Consider the following 23,162-nt stretch of genomic DNA (forward strand, 5'->3'; position numbering starts at 1 on the left):
CATCAATTTACCTAATAGATTTAATAATTTGATGTAAAGTAGCAATACTTAAATGTGCTGTTGAGTTTCTATTTCACAGAATCAAGTTATAAGTCAGAGACGACCTGTGGTTGACAGAACAACATACTGCATGTAAGCAACAAAATTAGATCATTAGCCAAAGCCGTCAGTCTAAATTAAATCAAATACTTATTATGTTGCTGTATTAACAAGCAAATAAAGCCACACAGGTTAATAATAGTCAATTCTGTTGTCTCCTATAAATAACTAGTAAAATCTAAATATGGTAAATTGCAAAGGTATAGTTCTAAAGTGATATATTAAAAGGTATAGTTCTAAAGAAAGACCTGCCAGTTTAAAGAGGTACTAGAGTTTCTTTAGGACCCCTCCTGCAAATGGCAAGACACTGTCATGCACTATTTACTTATTTATTTCTTATTGCTTATATAGCGCCAACATATTTTGCAGCGCTATACAGAGATTGTCATCTTTCACATCCGTGCCCATCCTCACAAACAAAATTCCATATCTCAAACACATATAGACAGACACACTAAGGCCAATTTCATAGGAAGCCAGTTAACTTATCCATATGTTTTTGGAGTGTGAGAGCAAATACAAGTACCCAGAGTAAACCCACAAAAACACACGGAGAACATATAAACTACATGGAGATGTTGTCCTTGCAGAGCAACAGTGCTACAAAGAGCCCCTGTGCTGTATCAATTGGCATTCCTGTTTTTTTATAGCTATACATTAGATAGCTGTTAGCAATAGCCAGCTTTCTCTCTTGACCCCTGATAAACATGGGCAGTTGGATGGGCCAAGAAATCATGTTTATTTTAATGGTGGAAAGGGTAATAAGCCGATGACAGAGACTACTGGCAGCGACTTATTTTCTGGGGAAACAAAATATAAGACATGCTGAAATCCAATAAACATGAATATTTTTCTGTCGGGATTCCCCCATACACTTTAGATCATCAACCAACTCTGCCGGCAGTTTCAACCGACTGTGATCTCATGTGTAGAGACTTTGAGCTGAGACATTGGATTTTACTAGTGCAATTTTAGTGATTTGTCAAATTTGAAGTATTTTAATTTTATTGTGTAAAAACACAATTTTTTTTATATTTAGATAATCTACATGAAAATCTAAAATACTGGATAAAAAACATTTACATGTTTCATGTTCACATAAAAACATAATCATTCTTAACACATAGATGGGTCAGTTAGGCCTCATGCACACGACCGTGGTGTTATTCTGGTCCGCAAATTCCAGGACCGTGTTCCGTGGAATGTCATCCGCAGTTCATCCGTATGTAGTCCGCAGTTCATCCGTATGTAATCCGCAAAAATGCGGATGAAAAAAAAAAAAAAAAAAAAAAAAAAAAAAGGGACTTTGAAAGAGGATGCCAAAAGCTTGGTCAAACCCCCTTTAAGGTCACATGATCGCTCTGGAGCCATTTCCTGCTGCATTTTCCCTGATCTTTGCTTTGTGCGAGTTCAGTGAGATTGCGCTGCTGATATAGCTGTGGTTTTTGACAGTTTTACTCACTGCGAACATGTCTTCTGATGATGTGGATGATGTACTCCTGCACTGGCTCCTCTCCAGGCGATTTGGACAGCAACCACCAATGCTGGACGAAGAACCGAGGAGGAGGAGGAGATATTGGGTTCACCCCATTATCTCACAACGGCTTAGGAAGGGGCATTTCAACATGCTGTACTCTGACCTGCGGCAGCACCCGGACAAGTTCCTCAGCTACTGCCGTATGTCCGTTCAAAGTTTTGATCGTCTGCTGGCGGACCTTCGTCCTGGACTGATCTTCCAGGACACCACCATGAGACGTTGCATTTCTCCAGAGGAACGCCTGATCGTCACTCTGAGGTAAGAAAACCTAAATCCCCTTCTACGACATGTCTCTACCCTGCAAACAATATTAGTATAGTTGTCCCCTGGTCATATTGACGCCTTGCCACCGTGCTGCAGATATTTTTCCTGTCTGTGCATATTTTGATATATATGTTTTTGTTTTTTTTACAGATTTCTTGCTACCGGCAACTCCTTTGCCTCCCTACATTTCCAGTTTCTGCTGGGGTGCTCCACTATTTCCAAGATTGTCAAGCTTACCTGCGAAGTCATCTGGCAGCAACTTCGAGCAGCAGTTATGCCAAAGCCCAAGCCAGAGGACTGGATTCGGATTGCCGATGGCTTCTTCCAATCAGCACAGTTTCCCAACTGTGTTGGTGCGCTGGATGGTAAGCACATCCGCGTAAAAAAGCCTGCTCACTCAGGGTCTCAATATTTTAATTATAAGCAGTTTTTCTCGGTGGTGCTGTTGGCCTTGGCTGACAGTGACTATCGGTTTATAATTGTCGATATTGGGGCCTATGGAAGCTCTGCGGATGCTGGCATCTTCAGGGCTTCCAGAATGGGTGAACGGCTAGCATCTAACCAGCTCGACCTTCCGGAACCTAGACAGCTTCCAGGATCTACAGGACCACCAGCACCCTTTGTCATTGTGGGTGATGAAGGTTTCGGACTGTCCCCTCACCTGATGCGTCCATTCCCTAGGCGTGGCTTAGATGAACAGAGGCGCATTTTTAACTACCGCCTTACACGTGCAAGACGGTATGTGGAGTGCGCCTTCGGAATTCTAAGCAGCAAGTGGCGTGTGTTCCAGAGCTCCATTCAGTTGAATCCTGAAAATGTGACAAAGGTTATCCAAGCCTGTGTTGTCCTCCACAATTTTCTGAGGATTCATGAGTCGGCAGTGGACGCAGAGCTGAACCATTTCTCTACGAATTACATCCCTTTGGACTACACACCACATAGAAGACCTGGAGTGTCTGGACTGGCAGCCCGTAATTTGTATACAGACTATTTTGTATCACCTGAGGGAGCCGTTCCTTGGCAAAGGGATGTGCTTTGTCTGCCAAATTAAAATGTGAGAGGGACTGTTGTATTTCCGGTTTATGTTACAAATGTTAGTAGTTAAAGTTGCAGTAGTAGGTAGAGTAGGGACTCGCAAGAGAATGAGGACCCTTGACGCGGGTTGCGAGCTAATGTATTTCTGTTTTTTTTTTTTTAATTCTTGATTAAAAAAAAAAAAAACGATTATTTTCATTTGGCAGAAATGCAGACCAATACCTCATTATGTTTTTCAATAATAATAAAGACAAACACATAATTTAACTAGAAACGTATTTTATTTCTTGCATAAAATAGTGTCAACAAACATTACCAAAACTATGTTATATAACTAAATTATAAATTGTAAAATGATTGCGAAGGTGCAGGTTCATGATGTGGTCGTGGAACTGCCTCCCCCTGCTGCATTTGCCCATACTGTTGCTGAGAAGGTCCTGGCATGCCATAAACTGAACGATCGTGACTGAATAGCGGCATTGAGTCTACATATGACGGATGCTGGATGCCTTGCGCGGTTGCTGCAGGTGCTGGAGGGACAGAGTTGTAGGTGCTTGCATCACAACCCCGTCGATGAAACTCGATGGCCTGATGCATTGCACGTGGGTCCGGATGTGTCGCAAATATTTCCACGACTTCCATTAGTGCTGTTTGGCACCTTATCTGTCTGGAAATTGGCACTCTTTTAAGAATATTAGAGAGAGCGCGACAGAAGGTGCCCTCTTCCGTTTCTGTAGCTCTTCTCTCCAAGTGCTCTAATACGCGCAAGTCGACTTCCTGCCTTGGCTCTGTACGTGTTGGACCTTTGGCAGAACGTCGACGTTTACCTCGGGGTAGAATTTCTTCGTCCGCGGCACACACTGGATTATCCTCTGTTGTTGGTTCTGCTGTCACAGGAGTGGAAGTGGACCTACCAGCCCCCAAAGCTACGTCAGGCTCTTCAATTTGAGTCACATCAGAGTCTTCTTCTTCCTCCAGATTATCCTTGGTTCTGTTTGAAAATGAAAACATAATGTTAGGGAATTTTTGTAGTAATTTAACGTCATGTCTACAGCTGGGCAAATAAACTATGTATGCATCACTACATGCAGAGCCCTAACTAGGAAAGACAGGGCCGCATAGCAAAGTTTTAACTGGGGCCATCCCTCCACTGGGTGTCACCCCCCCTTGTAGATAGTGCCTTTTTTCCTGCCCCCACCCCTGTAGATAACGCCATACAGCCCCACACTGTACACTGTATGGCATTATCTACCGGGGTACTATATGGCGTTATCTATAGGGGGACTGTACGGCGTTATCTAGTGAGGGGGCTGTATGCCGCTAACGCCATACAGGCCCACCTCCCCGCCCCACGGACAAATGCCACCTATAGTGTGTCCTACAAATACATGCCTTATCGCTGGCAGCGATAGGGTGAAGGGGGGACTGAAAGTTCGCTTAAGTTCTGCCGTCTGCACATCTGCCAAAAATTGAAAGGAGCGCTGGTTATGTATGCGCACAAGCACGACTTTGGCTCCATTCATTTTGACGGAGGTGGCGAAAGTACGAGGTTTGGGATGGAGAAGTTCAGGGTACTTTCTGTCCCCCGTTCTCCCTGTCAATGCCAGCGATCACACATGTATCCCCTATTCAGTGGTTAGGGGATACATGTCTGTTGTTTAATGTCAGAGCGGGGAGATACCTCCCTGCTCAGCCGTAGTGTTCAGTTGCGTCCCGCTGTAGCCGTCATAGCGGCTGCTAGCGGAGCCTCGGGACATGGTGGAGTCCCCTCATGCCGCGGTCCCCGTAGCAGTCGCTACGGCTGCTACAGCGGTACTGACACGACTGGCTACATGGCCAGACTACAATGATCAAAGTATATAAGCAATACTTACGGGCCAACCTGCATTACATCAAGAAGAAACGAAAGCTGTTTGGTGTACATGTACGGCTTTTTTTTCAGACGTCCGTCTCCGCTCTTCCCCTTGTCATTAATCTCACGCTTGAATTGGTCTCGGCACGTGTTCCAGCGTGTTTTGACGTTTTCGACTATGATATAAAATAAACCAATCACAGATCAACATTTTAGAAGAGTACATTACTAGAGATTATGAAATGTTGTTTATTATCTGAAAATGATGCTGCAAATTTTTGTTGTTTACGCAACAAATCTGCACCTACATTTGCATATTTGACAGGTAATTCCAACGTTGCAGAAACTACAGCAGACTTGCCACGTTTTCCATGTGCACACACGACAGCGTCCGTAACGGCTGAAATGACGTTGCTGGTTTCAGGAGAAAACATCACCCGTAATTTCAGCCGTAAAGGCATTGTCAACGCTATTGCGTATTGTCAACGCTATTGCGGCGTATTTAGCGTGCGTAATAGAGCTCAAACACCACAGAATTACGTACGTAATTAGTGTGTGGGAACATACCCTCATAGTGACATGTCACGTTTTGATCGGTGCTGTTCAGAGCCATGAGACCCCCACAATCTCACGTGCACTTCTGCAGCTTCATTTCAGCGATTGGTGGGTGATCCAACTGCCAACAATCAAAACGTCAGGCATGTCATTATGACATGACAGGAGTACTCAGAAACAGCATCAAGTTGTGAAACTTACCCATGCGCTTCTTTTGCACTTTAGTTGCCTTCTCCCACTCAGGATGCACCTCACTGCAGACCTCCTGCCAGGCAAGATCTTTCATATTCCTGTCTGCATAATCTTCCACCCGCTTATTCCACAGACAGGGCTTGTGCTGGACCAGGATGATTAGTTTCTCTACGTTTATTGAAGCCATGCTGCTCTCTGCTGCTCTCTGCTGCTCTCTGCTGCTCTCATGCACTCTCTCCAGACTTCACGACGACAGAAGTCATTCCCGGTCGACGCCTAGCAACACTTCCGGACAATCCGCAAACTGCGGATGACACACGGCGGTGTATCCGCAATTTCCACGGGCCCATTGACTTCTATTGGCATGTCCGCACCGCATTTGCGGCCCATAATAGGACATGTCCGTAGTTTCTGCGGCACGGATGTGCGGACATGCGGAGAGCCGTGAAAACACGGATAGTGTGTATGGGCCCATAGAAATGAATGGGTCCGCAATTTACCCGTGGATTTGCGGTTGAATTGCGGACGCAAAAACACGGTCGTGTGCATGAGGCCTTAACCTGCAAATATTAGTTCACTGATGTATCTGAATTTATTCCAATATGGTTAAAAAAAAGATAATATATTTTTTATGTTGTGGTTCTCCTGTTGAAGAGGCTCTGTCACCAGATTATAAGTGCCAGATTTATGCTAATTAGTTCTTAATGACTAACTGAGCATGTTTTTACTTTTGACCAAGTGGGCGTTGTACAGAGGAGTGTATGACGCTGACCAATCAGCGTCATACACTTCTCATTGTTCCAACCCAGCTTCTTTCACTGCACAATCACACTGTAATAATGGGCTGGATCAATGAGAAGTGCCTGACGATGATTGGTCACTGATTGATCAGCGTCACACACTCCTCTGTACAACGCCCAGTTGGTAAAAAGTAACAATACGCCCAGTTGGTCATTAAAGGAACAGTGTCATCACAAATTTTTTTTTCATATGTTAAAGATGTTAGTGCTTTATTAAAAACGTTTATATTTATTTGTGTGTTTGTGTTTTACTTTTTCTTATTTTTACACTTTTTCTTCCCTATGGGGGCTGCCATTTTTTGTTTCATTTCTGTATGTGTCGATTAACGACACATACAGACATGGAATACGGCAGCCACAGTCCCATAGGGACTGCGAACGGCTCCCGTCCCATCCACTTCTGTGTACGCCGTCTGTGTGGGAACTGCGCATGCGCCGCTCCCACACAGTCCAATTTGAAATTGGCGCCGTCCGGCGCCATTTTCCTGTGGACCGGAAGTCGCGGCCGGACAGTAAGATTACTACTTCCGGTCGCGGCTTCCGGACTTGTGCACTTGGACCAGCGGCAGCAGACGGAGCGGACGGGCCGGAGGGAGCCGCGGCGGCAGGAGCAGGTAAGAGATTTCAATGTATGTTCGTGTTTGTGTACGTTTACTACTGTATGTAAACCTACTACACTGTGTGTTAGCTCAAAAAATGGCGACACACAGTGTAGGAGGATAGACCGTTCAAACCCCTCGTTTATCCCGGCACTAGCCAGGATAAAGGAGGGGGGGATGCTGAGAGCTCACTAGAGCGAGGGCTTTTTACCCAATTTTGCAATGCTGCAATTTTGGGAATAGCTCCATCTAGAGACCAGCAATGGGAAATATTATAAATTAGAATCTAATTTATAATATTTCCTGACTCGTGAAAAAAATAAAAAAAATTTGAACAATGTTTAATCACCTACACACTAAATGTTTAATTAAAAAAAAAAAAACATGTTTTTCTGGCAACACATTCCCTTTAAGAACTAATTAGCATAAATCTAAAATTGCTCATAACTTGCTCAAAAATGATAGTTTTTCAAAATAAAAACCACTGTTGTTATCTACATTACAGCACCGATCAGATTATGTAGGAGATAGGCCACTTATAATTTGGTGATAGAGCCTCTTTAATGTTATGTTTCACACCAGAGAAGTGTTTCTTCTAAGCCGCAATAGATTTGGAGCTGGCTAGACGTAGGTGCGGAGTCTTACCATTCTTTACCCCTAATCCCTGCAAGAAGGTATAGACTTTCCCAGTTGGATTCCCACGTTGCATTTTCCTGAATTGTCACCGATTCCAGGAGCAGAACCCCAGTATCCAAGCAACAAATCCAATGGCCGAAACAGGAGTGTAATCAAGAAACAAGGCTGAGGTCAAGGTCAGGGTCAACTGTAAGGGTCAGCGTCAGGAACATAATCAACTAGCAATAGGAATAATAGACAAAGAATGTACCTTGATCTGCAGGTGAGGAGTGAAGGCCGGAGTCCACTTTAGAAAGGCCACCAGGGCCGATGTCATCCAGAAGCGCCGGTAATCCTGGCAACCTTGCACTGCTGGCCATGCAGAGGAGGAGGGTCATGGCCAAATCCAGTAGGTTCGCAGCTCAATATAGCAGCAGATAAAGAGGCGGTCATCAGCTGGAGCTGTGACTGTTCGAGGAGACGCACTGCTAAAACCTAGTGAGGTAAATAACAGTTTCATCAACATATTTTCCTGCTGGGAAAAGACACATATGTTTGTTTATTTGAAGTGGATCTCCAAGGATAAGCTGACATTTTATAAAATGCCAGAATCTGAAGCGTTAAACTAGTAGCTACTAGCATGACTATATCCGTTTCCAACAGACGGTGCCATGAATTCTGACTTATTTTACTTCTCATTGCACACAGGGGAAAGTGGTTGTCTGAAATATTCCTCCAGGACCTAATACTAAATAAAAGGGTTGGGCTAATGGATTCATGTGATTTCGTTTACATGAGTGTCTACACTGCATGATAGCATGGCAGATAAGGGTAACACATGCGCCAAGTTAAATGTAGGTAACTGATACCGTGCTGGGTCCACTATTATTCAACTTATTTATTAATGAAATAGAGGATGGGATTAATAGCACTATTTCTATTTTTGCAGATGACACCAAGCTATGTAGTAATGTTCAATCTATAGAAGATGTTCGTGAATTGCAAGCGGATTTAAACAAACTAAGTGTTTGGGTGTCCACTTGGCAAATGAAGTTTAATGTAGATAAATGTAAAGTTATGCACCTGGGTATGAACAACCTGCATGCATCATATGTCCTAGGGGGAGCTACACTGGGAGATTCACTTGTTGGGAAGCATCTGGGTGTACTTGTAAATCATAAACTAAATAACAGCATGCAATGTCAATCAGCTGCTTCAAAGGCCAGCAAGATATTGTCGTGTATTAAAAGAGGCATGGACTCGCTGGACAGGGATGTAATATTACCACTGTACAAAGCATTAGTGAGGCCTCATCTAGAGTATGCAGTTCAGTTCTGGGCTCCAGTTCATAGAAAAGATACCCTGGAGTTAGAAAAAATACAAAGAAGAGCAACAAAGCTAATAAGGGGCATGGAGAATCTAAGTTATGAGGAAAGATTAAAAGAATTAAACCTACTTAGCCTTGAAAAAAGACAACTAAGGGGGGACATGGTTAACTTATATAAATATATGAATGGCACATGCAAAAAATATGGTGAAATCCTGTTCCATGTAAAACCCCCTAAAAAAACAAGGGAGCATTCCCTCCACTGGAAAAATAAAGGTTCAACCTGCAGAGGCGACAAGCCTTCTTTACTGTGAGAACTGTGAATCTATGGAATAGCCTACCGCAGGAGCTGGTCACAGCAGAGACAGTAGATGGCTTTAAAAAAGGCTTAGATAATTGCCTAGAACAAAAAAATATTAGCACCTATGTGTAGAAATGTTTTCCTTCCCTTTTCCTGTCTCTTGGTTGAACTTGATGGACATGTGTCTTTTTTCAGTGGTATTTGTCAGTGGTATACGTTTTTTTGCATGTTTGTTTATCATCTCGCACCACACATCTCGGGACATGTCAGGTTAAGTCTGTCTTTACAACTGCATTCTGGGTTCCATTAAGTTGCTCCGTCATAGGGGCAGACCAACGAAAACACTGCAAGTGCCAGATCCATCACATGATGAAAACCAACTAATCTTAGCGGAGCTCATTGACTTTAATGGGTTTCCGTTGGGTTTCTGTCATTATGGCAGACAAAATAGCACGGCATGTTGTGCGCTATTTAATCCAACAAAAAGTCTGGAATCTGTGGTGGAGGCACTTTACAGAGCCTCCGTCACAGATCTTAGAAGGGTCCTAGAGATAAGTTAAAGGAGGACACATTTGTATATATATTATACTTTAGTAACATCTTTAGTAGTGCAGAACATGGCAGCTCTTTAACCCCTTAACGACATGGCATATTTTGGCCTTATTTACCAAGCATTTTTTTTGTTTTTTCCTCCCCACCTTCCAAGAGTCATAGCTTTCTTAGTTTCACTTCGACATAGCCATATGATGGCTTGTTTTTTGTGTTACAAGTTGCATTTGTCAATTGAACAATTTTTTGACAAAACATAGTATATTGAATAACTTTTATTATTTTTTTGGGGAGGGAATTGAAAACAAACAGCTATTGCAGGATTGTTTTTTGCATTTAAATTTACACCGTTCACTATGCAGCATAAATAACATATTACCTTTATTCTATGGGTCAGTACAATTATGGCAATACCAAATATGTATAGTTTTTTTTATGTTTTACTACTTTTACACAATAAAAAGTATTTTAAATAAAAACAATTTGTTTTCGCATCGTCACATTCCAAGGGTCATAACTTTTGGATTTTTCTGTAGATGTAGCCATATGTGGGCTTGCTTTTTGCTGGACGAGATGTTGTTTTCATTGGTACTATCCTGGGGTGCATGGGACTTACTGATTAACTTTTATTTTGTTGTTTGGGGGAATGGAAAAGAAAAGCACTTTAGCTAATGTTTTTGTATTTTTTTTTTTCACCCGGTAGCTTAATTAATGTGTTAACATTATTGTTTGGGTCGTTATGATAGGTCCATTTTTTTTTCTTACACTTCTAGTAAATAAACTTCTAGTTTATTTAATTTTTACTGTAATTTTTTTTTAAAAAACTTTATTTAACTGTTTTACATATATTTTAGTCCCACTAGGGGACCTCTCTTTCGCAGAAATAATGCTTTGATATACTTTATATAATAAAGCATTAGTGCCTGTCAGTGTACAACTGACAGAAAATCGATTAGGCTATGCCTCTGGCACGACCTAATAGGCATTTAGCCAGGGCAGGCCTGTTGGATCCCCTGGCTGCCATGGCAACCATCAGCGGCCGGCAGTCGCAGGCCGCCAAAGGGGGACAGAGGGAGCCCCCATCCTCTGTCAAACGACTTAAATGCAGCAATTGCTATTGACCGCAGCATTTAAGGGGTTAAACGGCCAGGATTGTAGGTTTCGAATGGCTGTCTTTCCATATTGTGCATGTATGAGATTATACATTAAGGTGTTAATATAGGAGATTGGAGATCTGCTTTCACTAATAGATATGGATTTAAGTCGTCATATAAAGGGAATTTTGCATAATTTAATAATAAGAATTATCATTTTATAATAATCAGTCTATTTTGCTTTTAGCCTCTCTTTGGTCCATTGCTATCTGGGAGAATACAACCAGTGATAGTACATTCAAAGTCTGAGAGGAGGGAGAAGAGAAATGAACCTTCGTTAATTATTCCTCTACGCTTTAGGGCATGATGCGACCTGGTGGTTAGTTGAACGGCATCTAAAAAAACACCACACTACTGACATAAAATTTTGCAGGCCATTATCTTTGAAATAACTGAAGATTCATGCAAGTTCACTTTAAAAATGATGGAAAATGAGGACCACAATGGTATAAGATCGGTATTCATTTGTACCAATAGCACAAATATTTGTCGGTATAGGTTATAAAATATTAATAAATACTTCTACCCTTAATACAAAGACACTGTATAGTTATGACTAAGCAAATATTCCCCAATGTCTAAATAAGTCATAAAAATTGCTGTTTGTTGCTCAGATGCTCTGGTTAAAATCCCTGCTGTGTTGTTGAAATATTGGATCTGTACACTATATGTATTTAATAAATAATTTGTATTATTCAGTGAAAAGTTTTACTACTTTCCTATTTCCGTATACTACTTGGAAATTAATATATGATTATTCTAGATACACATATTATAAACATGCTTGATTCTGAAGGAAGTATTGCTAATTTCAACCACAAAGCAAAACATAATTATAGCTATTATGTCAAGATATTATTGGACATGTGTTATGAAAGACATTTCCAAAATTAAAAATTTAGAATAACGAAACAATATTTTTTAATCCTCATTGCCCCTGTATGTAGCTCCAGGTAGTGTTGTAATAACGTAGTAGAACTAGGACCCTCTGGATGGATCTGCAAATATCCAAATTCTTTTCTTCATTAATATTAGAAAATGTGAATACATATGATCTGCTGCAAGTCTTTGTAATGGCCGTGGCCGCGGACCTCTGGCATCCCCCTCTTACCGGCAACTGCGACCGCAGGACTATGTCTCTCCGCCGGCATATCCCTTCCCAGGGATGCCGGCACGCTCTGCTCTCTGCCTCCGCTCCCTGTCTCTCCAGTCGGGAGCTTCCGCGCTCGTACCAAATATAAAGTAAAATTGTCCCCAGCCTGTCCCTGTGCACCCTGGCCCTTATAAGTGACCCTGCCTCTTTTCCCCGTGCCTGAGCAATGTTAGTTCTAACCCAGTGTTAGCCTGCAAAGGTTCCATATCCAGTGCCCTGTAACCTGTCTTCATGACTATCCAGTATCCGTGCTCAAGTGTCCGTGACGTGTCCAGTGTCCGTGTCTAGTGTCCGTAACATCTCCAGTGTCTGTGTCCAATGTTCGTGATGAATCCAGTGTTCGTGACAACTCCAGTGTCCGTGACGACTCCAGTGGCCTTGACGACTCCAGCGCCCGTGACTACTCCAGTATCTGTGTCCAGTGTCCGTGATGACTCCAGTGTCTGTGACGGCTCCAGTATTCGTGTCCAGTGTCTGTCACGACTCTAGTGTCCGTGACGACTCCAGTATCCGTGTCCTGTGGCAGCGACGAGTCCGTAGTGCGTGACTAGCACAAGGTAGCTTCGGCTAATCCGGCACAAACCAGCTTCCATTAATTCAGCACATGCCAGGTTCCGATAACCCAGCACAAACCAGCTTCCGATAATTCAGCACAAGCCAGCTTCCAGCTATCCAGCACAAGCCAACCTCCAGTAATCGAAAGAGGCCATACTTACAAATGGACACAGACAGGTCAGAAACGCTGATGAAGGAGAGTGAACAGGTGCTTTATATAATAATAGCCACTACCACTAGTCTTGAGGGGAGTTGTGTGTGGTGCATGGGATGTGTGAGTATAGTGTGCTGTTGTTTGGCATAGTAAGCAGGGTAGCCCGCTCTATGAATCATCAAGGCGTCACAAATAGGCTCCTACCTGGATATACACGCTGCGCCTCATGACCTACACACTATCCCTCCATGTTTCACACACTCGCACCCCATTATTCATTTATTTTTATTTATGCACTTTACTCATTACTGCCCCCTATATTTCACCCTCATTATTATCACTTGCACATACACTATTCATTTATTATTTTTTACTACACATCCCATGCACCACACACAACTCCCCTCAAGACTAGTGGGAGTGGCTATTATTATTTAAAGCACCTGTTCACTCTCCTTCATCAGCGTTTCTGACCTGTCTGGGTCCATTTGTAAGTATGGCCTTTCTCAGTGTTTTTGTGTTATATGTCCTCTTGTTTTTATCTACCTCCAGTAATCCGGCACTAGCCTGCCATCAAGGTATCATCGACCAGTGACTATCCTATTCTTGTCTCGCCAGCTGCTACTCTGTTACAACAGAGTAGCCCAGTGGGTTCACTTTCCCAGTGGATGTTACAGTTTTGAACCTGGCAAATTGATTTTACCAGTCATGGAGTTGAACAAAACCTCTATTATCTATTAATTCTCCAAAATGACATTTCTACTATTCCGAAATTCAACCTTAGCCTAGTAGGATTCTACATATGACTACTCAGAAAACCTTTGTTAAGTGATTAGCATTCAAATGGAGCCACCTCCCTAACTACCGCAGTTACAATTGACTTCAGTTATCTTTCATTCCGGTCATTGACGCGGGAGGGCAGCATTTTCCCTACTTGGCTGACAAAGATATATGTGCAGGGTGCCTGCAGTGTAGCGCGTTGCAGCAAATGATTCCTACTTTAATAAACAAATAAAGCAAATACAATATTTCAAATATACTGAATATTAATGTGGACGCTAAATAAAACGTGTATAATTAATATCCTTTGAACTTTCCAAACTTGTGTGACTCCCTGTCCAGAAGGTTTAACTGGATCGCCACACTGTGTATATAATTACATAAGCACATATACCAGCATACCTACCTATCTACCTACCTACCTGCACTCGCTATAGTAAACTCATTCATTACTTAGAGACCTATATGTGCGCATTCAGTACCATTGGTGTTTGCAGCCCATTTAGAAGACAGGAGAGCTGTGTCGCATGCATGGCATGCCGTGGTAAATCTCCCAGCGTTTTTCCATGGCCCACAAAGTCGAGTGTATAGATACAGTGTCAGATTCAAGCTTAACCACTTAAGGACCCAGCCTAGTTTGGGCCTTAAGGCTCAGAGCCCATTTTTCAAATCTGACATATTTCACTTTATGTAGTAATAACGTCAGAATGCTTAAACCTATCCAAGCGATTCTGAGATTGTTTTCTCGTGACACTTTGGTCTTCATGTTTGTGGTAAAATTTGGTCGATATATTTAGTGTTTATTAGTGAAAAATTGCAAAATTTAGAGAAAATTGTGAAAAAATTGCATTTTTCAGAATTTAAATGCATCTGCTTATAAAACAGACGGTTATACCACCCAAAATAGTTACTAGTTCACATTTCCCATATGTCTACTTTAGATTGGCATCGTTTTTTGAACATTCTTTTCTTTTTCTTGGACGTTACAAGTCTTAGAACATAAACAGCAATTTCTCATATTTTTAAGAAAATTTCAAAAGCCTTTTTTTTAAGCTACCTGTTCGGTTCCGAAGTGGCTTTGAGGGGCCTATGTATTAGAAACCCCCATAAAACACCCCATTTTAAAAACTAGACCCCTCAAAGTATTCAAAACAGCATTTAGAACGTTTTTTAACCCTTCAGGCATTTCACAGGAATTAAATCAAAGTGGAGGTGAAATTTGCAAATTTCATTTTTCTTGCTGAATTTCAATTTTATTCAATTTTTTTTCTGTAACACAGAAGGTTTTACCAGAGAAATACTACTAAATATGTATTGTCCAGATTCTGCCATTTTTAGAAATGTCCCACATGTGGCTCTAGTATTCTCGTGGACTAAAACACAAGCCCTAGAAGCAAAGAAGCACCTAGTGCATTTTGAGGCCTCTTTTTTATTAGAATATATTTTAGGCAGCATGCCAGGTTTGAAAAGGTGTTGAGGTGCCAAAACAGTAGGAATCCCCCAATAGTGACCCCATTTTGGAAACTACACCCCTAAAGGAATTCATTTATGGTTGTTGTTATCATTTTGACCGCACAGTTTTTTCACAGTACCTATTTGAATTGGGCTGTGAAATTAAAAAAATGTATTTTTTTCCAATAAGATGTCATTTTTGATCAAAATTTCTTATTTTCACAGGGAACAAAATACCCCATTTTGTTTCCCAATTTGTCCTTAGTGTGGCAATACCCCATTTGTGGTGATAAACTGCCATTTGGGCCCATGGGAGGGCTCAGAAGCAAAGGACCGCTATGTGTTTGTTGGAGTCCAGATTTTGCTGGATTGGTTTTCGGGTGCCATGGCGCATTTGCAGAGCCCCAGAGGTATCAAAGCAATGGAAACCCACCAGAAGTGACCCCATTTTGGAAACTACACCCCTCAAGGAATTCATTTATGGTTGTTGTTATCATTTTTACCGCACAGTTTTTTCACAGTGCCTATTTGAATTGGGCTGTGAAATTAAAAAAATGTCTTTTTTTCCAATAAGATGTCATTTTTGATCAAAATGTCTTATTTTCACAGGGAACAAAATACCCCATTTTGTTGCCCAATTTGCCCTTAGTGTGGCAATACCCCATTTGTGGTGATAAACTGCCGTTTGGGCCCATGGCAGGGCTCAGAAGGAAAGGACCACCATTTGGCCTACTGGAGCTTTTCTGGTGCTAAGTCATCTATGCAGAAGCCCCTGAGGTACCAGTACAGTTGAAACCCCCGAGAAGTGACCCCATTTTAAAAACTAAACCCCTTAAGACATTCATCTAGAGGTGTAGTGAGCATTTTGACCCCACAGGTACTGTGTAAAAGATAATGCGCTGCAGATCGTGCAGAGTGAGATTTGCAATTTTCTATATATATATGCCATGTCAGTGTCCGATATAGTGTGCCCAGCATGTGCCACCGGAGATATACACCCCATAATCTGTAATGTGGGTTCTCCCGATTACGGCAATACCCTATATGTGGCGGTTATTAGCTGCCTGGGCACACAGCAGGGCTCAGAAGGAAAGGACCACCGTTTGGTATACTGGAGCTTTTGTGGTGCTAAGTCATGTATGCAGAAGCCCCTGAGGTACCAGTACAGTTGAAACCCCGAGAAGTGACCCCATAACTACACCCCTTAAGACATTCATCTAGAGGTGTAGTGAGCATTTTGACCCCACAGGTACTGTGTAAAAGATAATGTGCAGCAGATGGTGCAGAGTGAGATTTGCAATTTTCTATATATATATATATATATATGCCATGTCAGTGTCCGATATAGTGTGCGCAGCATGTGCCACTGGAGATATACACCCCATAAGCTGTAATGTGGGTTTTCCCGGGTACGGCAATACCCTACATGTGGCTGTTATCTGCTGCCTGGGCACATGGCAGGGTTCAGAAGGGAAAGATGAGGGGGATAAGCTATGCGGAGTGCATCAGGGTAAATTAAAAATTAAGGGATCTATGATAAATTCGAAAACAATCTTTCATGAAGAGCCCTGGTTTTTCGGGACAAGTGTCGCATTGGTATGTTGTGTCCTTCCTTATCCCCCTCTTTGAGCAGACTCTGCACCTCTTTTGACTTTTTCCCTTCTTGCCAGTTTGGGGAACTTCTCCTGGAAAGTGTTGCCCTGGTACGATGCGTGTGGCCTCGCTTCCAGAAGTACTGGGTGCCCCCCCTTCTTGGTCCCTAAAGATTAGGTTCTTGATAACCACCTCTTGAAATTCCAGGAAAGTTCCCCTCTGGCCTGCACATCGACGTACAATGCCATCTGTATGATGTGCACGGCCAGCTTCTTATACCACACCATCATTTTCCGCATGGCGCTGTAGGGTTTCAGGACTTGATCTGACAATTCCACCACTCCCATGTACCTATTGTAGTCCAGGATGCAGTCTGGTTTGGGGGTCTCTGTACTGGTACCTCGTACAGGTACATGGGTACTGGTGTGGCCATGTATTGTTGTCAATACAAGGACATCTCTCTTGTCCTTGTACTTGACACACAATATGTTGCTGCTAGAATGTGCCCTGCTCTCACCCCTTCTGAGTGTTTGCCCAAGCAGAGTCTTAGGGTGGCCTCTCAGATTTTTTCTAGCAGTGCCACATGCCACAGTACTTCTAGAAGCGAGGCACTTGAAGAGTGGGACGCTGGTATAAAAATTATCCAGGTAGAGGTGGTAACCCTGGTCCAGCAGTGGGTGCACCAAATCCCACACAATTTTTGCATTAATTCCCAATAAGGGGGGGGGGGGCATTCTGGGGGCTGAATACTGCTGTCCTTCCCTTCATATATCCTAAATTTGTAGGTATACCCTCATGCACTCTCGCACAGCTTATACATCTTCACGCCATACCTTACCCTCTTACTCGGCAGGTACTGGCGGAATTGAAGCCTCCCTTTAAAATGTACCAGGGACTCATCAATGGAAATACACTTCTCGGGGGTGTATGCTTGGGCAAACCGGGCACTGAAATGGTCTAATAGGGGTCTCAGTTTGTACAAACGGTCAAAACTGGGGTCATCTCGGGGTGGGCACTGCTCATTATCCGTATAATGTAAGAAGGTAAGTATTGCCTCATAACGCATCCTGGACATGGCCATACGGTACATCGGGGTGGAAAATGGCGATTCATTTTCCCAGCGACGTACTATTATGTTATACGCTTGGTTTTGGCACCATATCGATGCATTAACACCTTCGCGCTCAGCGACGTACTATTCCGTCGCACTAACCAATACGTTCGCGCTCAGCGACGGAATAGTACGTCGCTGAGCGCGAAGGTGTTAATGCATCGATATGGTGCCAAAACCAAGCGTATAACATAAATATAGGTTGAGAACCAAGCTCTGTACATAAGTCCAGAACCAAAACCAAGATCAGTCTATAAATCCAGCACCAGAACCAGGCTCAGTACATATATTCAGCACCAGAACAAAGTTCAGTATATAAATACGACATTAGAACCAAGCTCAGTACATATATACAGTACCAGAGCCAAACTCAATACATATGTATAGCACCAGAACGAAGCTCAGTACATATACACAGCACAAGAACCAAATTAAGTACATATATACAGCACCAGAACAAAGCTAAGTGCATATATACAGCACCAGAAGCAAGCTCATACATGAATATAGCACCAGAACCATGCTGAATACATATGTACAGTACCAGAACAAAGCTCAGTACATAAATAAAGTACCAGAACCAAGCTCAGTACATAAATACAGTACCAGAACCGAGCTCAGTACATAAATACAATACCAGAACTAAGCTCAGTACATGTATACAGCTTAAAAAACCAAGCTCAGTACATATATATATACAGCACCAGAAAGAAGGTTAGTACATATATACAGCACCATCACAAATACAGCTCAGTACAGAGATAATTTGCAAAGTAAAGTTAGACTTTGCTATATAAATTTTATCATGTAATACTACAGCTCCCAGTATGGCCTGAACAATTGAAAGGGTATGCTGGTAGTTGATAATTCACAAAAAAAAAACTGTACCACCTATCTTCTCACTTCAGAACATACAGTGACTACAGTACTGATCAGTAAGAGGGAGAATAAACATTTACATTCAGAGACTTACAGGCTTAGTCTTCTCTGATTATAGATGTTATTTTTCCTTTTCTTCTCCATCCAGTCCAGACCACCATGATGACTATCCCTGCCATGAATTGTCTCTGCATGGTTTGCCACTCAGATGTCTTCAGCTTCTTGCTTCTTCAAAACATATACACTACCCCTATATTACCACAAAATTATCATGGTGCCACATACTATGCCCCTGAATATAATTATGGGACACATTCTGCCACCTAAAAATAAAGAACCACACAAAGTGCGCCATTAAAATATTTCCCCATGCTGTGCCCCTTGTAAATAGTGCCACATTTTACGGCTCCTGTAGATAGTGCCACATGCTGTGCCACTGTAGACAGTTCTACATGCTTTTTCCCCTGTAAAGAGTGCCACATGCTGTGCCCAAGCTAGAGTGCCATATGCTTTGCCTACTGTAGATTGTACCACATGCCATGCACCCTGTAGATAGAACCACATGCTATGCTCCTGTAGACAGGGTCACATGCTGTGCCCCCAGTAGAGAGTGCCTGAAAAGTCTTGGTCTCCTGATGATAATGCCTGGCTAGTCTGTGTCCTCTAAAAATGAAGAGCCACACAGCGCCCCCTCAAACAGGTATACTAGTAAACATACTACTCACCCATACCCATGCTGTAATTTAGCGATACAAGCCTGTCCTCTTCAGGCCAGGTCTGCTCCTGCAGAACGAAGCATGTCCCTGATGGTGCAACAATGTCATTGCGCCACCATCACAGAAATATCACCTTCATGATGGGCAGGGTACTGATGGCTTTCTTGTACCCAACAGCACTAGTTAGGCTGTTCAATTGTATCTGCGTCCTAATGTTGCAGATACAATTGAGTGCTGGGGGAACAAGGTTGAGATGCCACTTCTCCCTGATTTCATGAACCGGCTGTTATTTTAACAACCGATTTGGGAGAATCGGGGAGAACTGACTGGATTTCAACCTTGCACTGACGCCTATTCCATAAATTTATGGCGCGGTAAAGGGTTAAATAGAATGATGATTGACCAGTTTATTTCACTTAGTACAAATTTCTTTTTTAGCACAAAGATTTCAACTATATATATGAATTTGTAAATGTCTTCTATGTGTAACATATATCCTTGCCCTTTAAATGTACTTTTAAGTATACTGTTTATATTACATATTAGAAGATTGCACATCCACAGACCTGTTTCCGATTGTTATCTGCGTTTCATTTTGAATATTATGCAGCTTTGAGTTGTATTAAAAATAATTCTTAGAGCAAGTAGCATCAGTGTCTGTGCACATGAGTAAGCATTCAGAAGAAAAGAAAATTACGGTAGAAAATACTGTTAATTATATGGTGCACATGTGAAGTCTAAACTCCACATCAGAAAAATCGAGAGTGAAAAGAAATGCTATTAGCTAAAAATGCTTCATGGAACAAAGATTTATTTTAGACGCAAATGGCATAGTCACTGGGAAGTGAAGAACAAATAAAGTCAATATTAATGTGAGGGGGCTGTTTCTTTTCTTTCTTTTTTAAGGTTGCACTTTTATGGTCAGAATCTGATGCTTATTAGTCAAATAAATGCCTCATCCTTTTAAAACTCTAAAATACCTAAAAGTTACATTTTTATTGAGAATTTGAAAATTTATGTGTACCTATGTTAAAAGTACCTCAGTCTAAAATCTTCTTTAGATAATCCCATTACATATACTCTAACAGGGTATATGGAAGTTATAGAGAGGATCCCCTGATAGGGACCACTGTCACTTAACCAGAGTAACTGCATTACATACCAAGTAGTAACTCGCCGACCAGTTCACCCAACTATAACAGCGGATTGTAGGATAATGGCAGCAGCAGCTCAACCCCTATGACCATTAGGCTATATTCAGACGAACGTGTGCAAAATGGGGTGTGAAAAACAGCCGTTTTTCACGTCCGATTTGCAGCTGTGCAGGACACGTTTTCACAGATCCCTCATACACTTGAGTCTATTGAGGGATCTAGGAAAACAGACAAAAATAGGTTGTGTCCTATTTTTTCACGGACCTTTCACATGTTCCCTTAAAACAACGGCCGTCTGAACAGCCCCATGGAAATACATGCAGCCATGTGATGGCCGTTACAAAAACACAGACTATTTATACGTTCATATGAATAACCCAAGCTGTAAGAGGATGTGCTCAATAAAAAAAAAGTGTGTTTTAAAGAGAACAACGTCTTTAACCACAAGTTTCCTACTCTCTCTTATGCTGAAATTCTAGGGGTCTAGGAATCTGCAATGTAGAGACTTGTTTTGTGAAGGCCTCACACTATAGAGAGAGTCCCAGGGCTGCGGTACTAACACAGTAAGAACAAGATAATAATACTATTTTCAATGCAATAAAAACTCTGTATAGCATTCAAAGCTCAGTATAGTCGAAGATAATTCATTTCTTAACCCTAGTTTTGTTAGTCCAGTTCACCAGTTGCAGTTAGGCTTCGTTCACATCTGGGTCAGGGTCCCGTTCGGACGTTCCGTCTGAGTTTCCCGTCATAGGACTTATTGATTAACTTCTATATTTTTTTTTTATGGGGGGAATAGGAGAAAAAAATGAATTTTGCCATAGGTTTTGCATGTTTTTTTGGACGCCGTTCACCCGGAAGTTTAATTAATGCATTATCTTTATTGTTTGAGTCATTACAATCGCAGAGATACCATATGTGTTATTTGTTTTGACACTTTTACTAAATAAAACCACTTTTTTTGAAAAAACGTTTTTTGATTATATTTTTACTTTAATATTTTGTTTTTTTCATATTTTTTCATACTTAACTACTTAACTTTTTTTTTTTGTCCCACTAGGCAACTTCACTTTGCGATCTTTTGATGCCAGATATAATGCTTTGATAAACTTAGTATATCAAAGCATTATTGCCTGTCAGTGTAAAACTGACAGGCAATCTATTAGGCCATGCCTCTGACATGGCCTAATAGGCAGTTGCTGAAGGCGGACCTGGGGGCGTTTGTTAGGCCCCCGGCTCCCATGGAAACCCAACGGTGCTCGCCTTTGCTGGTGTGCTGATGCGGTAACGGAGGGTGCTCCCTCCCTCTGCCAAACACATTAGATGCCGTTGTCGCTATTGACCTCTAATGGGTTAAACTGCCGGAATCAGAGAGCACTCTGATTCTGGCAGTTGGGCAGGAGCCTGGCTGTGTATTACAGCCATGCTCCTGCCGCTGATCGCGTGAGTACAGTGGCAGCACCCCAAACGATCAGAGGCTATGCTGTCCTTATGCGTGAACTAGCTCCTGCATAGGACGGATATATCCGTCCTTCATTGTAAAGGGGTTAATACTTTATAGCTATGTCTAATGCAGTATAATGAAAATAGGAAAGTTATTCATGCAGTAGAGATATAAAAGATTTTTTACCCCTTCTTTTGGATTTCTAAATATCAGATAAGAACAGATTCCAGTGAATCCAATCACACAAAATGATTTTTCATTCATATATTATTTAAAATTATCCAACATTGTTTTGTCAGAAAGATTACAGCTGATCTCTGGGTGTCCCAAGTATGGATTGTCCAAAGCGTACAACCCTTTTATGATTGATGCAGAAGATTGTTGAAAGAATTTATGGTGGGCTTGTCTCCAGGGGTTAAACAGCTAGAACACCCAACAATCAGCTGTTATTGGCAAGGGAAGCTGCCAGAATGTCCACATTTTTTGTCCAGAAATATTGCAAGGGAAATGTAGTTTTGTACATATCCAATTAAAGTCAGTATCGCCAACTCCAGGGCGTTCCAGAGCGGTGGATGCTACTCTATGACAGATATGCTGTAATAGGGCATGTGGACAAAGGTTTTCCTGAGTGGATAACTTCTTAAACCTCTTCCTGCCCCATGTCGTAATAGTATGTCATGGTGAGCAGTCACAGTCGACATCTGTAATGACCGGGAGTCGGAGATAACTCTGAGCTTAGCCCTTTAGATCCCATGCTCAATAGTGACTGTGACTTCTAAGTGGTTAGAGAGAGGCACTGGGCTCCCTCTATCACCCCATCGTTATCCCTGCAAAGTGATCGCGGGTGGCTGATGGGTAATCATGACACTCAGGGGGCCTAAAAAAGGCATCTGTCATGTGAATGTTACTATTAGGCCCAGACAGCACTGACAGGCAATAATATACTACAGTACAAAAGTATTCTACTGTATCATTGAAGTGATCAGAGGATCACACATTTAAGTCCCATAGAGGGACTAAAAAAATAAAAAAATAGTTTATAAAAAATGAAAATAAAAAATCTTAACGTAAAAAAATTATAATAAAGTTAATTTTTCCCACAGTGCAAAAATAGAGTAAATGGAAAAAGTACACATTTTTGTTATCGCCACATTTGAAAAGACCTGTGTAATTAAATAAAAATGTTATACCATGCAAAAACAATGCTGGAATTTTTCTCAATAATCCCCCTTCAAAAAATGTTATGTCATTATGTACCCCAAAATAGTACCCTTGAAAAATATAAACAAGAT

General features: G+C 41.8%; 1 protein-coding gene across 1 annotated transcript; it reads right to left on the minus strand.

Moving 5' to 3' along the window:
- Nucleotides 1-3,274: 3,274 nt before the first annotated feature.
- Nucleotides 3,275-5,283, minus strand: LOC142760451 (uncharacterized). The gene is made up of 2 exons (XM_075863642.1): nucleotides 4,810-5,283; nucleotides 3,275-3,926 (listed from the first exon to the last, which is right to left on the minus strand). Exons 1-2 carry the CDS (start codon nucleotides 4,857-4,859, stop codon nucleotides 3,275-3,277), a joined length of 702 nt encoding a protein of 233 aa, XP_075719757.1. The 5' UTR covers nucleotides 4,860-5,283.
- Nucleotides 5,284-23,162: the final 17,879 nt, after the last annotated feature.

This window comes from Rhinoderma darwinii, chromosome 4 (genome assembly GCF_050947455.1).
Source record: "Rhinoderma darwinii isolate aRhiDar2 chromosome 4, aRhiDar2.hap1, whole genome shotgun sequence".
Classification (NCBI taxonomy): domain Eukaryota; kingdom Metazoa; phylum Chordata; class Amphibia; order Anura; family Rhinodermatidae; genus Rhinoderma; species Rhinoderma darwinii.

Coding starts and splice junctions, on each gene's coding strand:
- LOC142760451 (XM_075863642.1), bottom strand. CDS start 4,859: ATGTACACCAAACAGCTTTCGTTTCTTCTTGATGTAATGCAGGTTGGC. Junction 3,927..4,809: donor GATGTAATGCAGGTTGGCCC/GTAAGTATTGCT, acceptor ATTTTCAAACAG/AACCAAGGATAATCTGGAGG.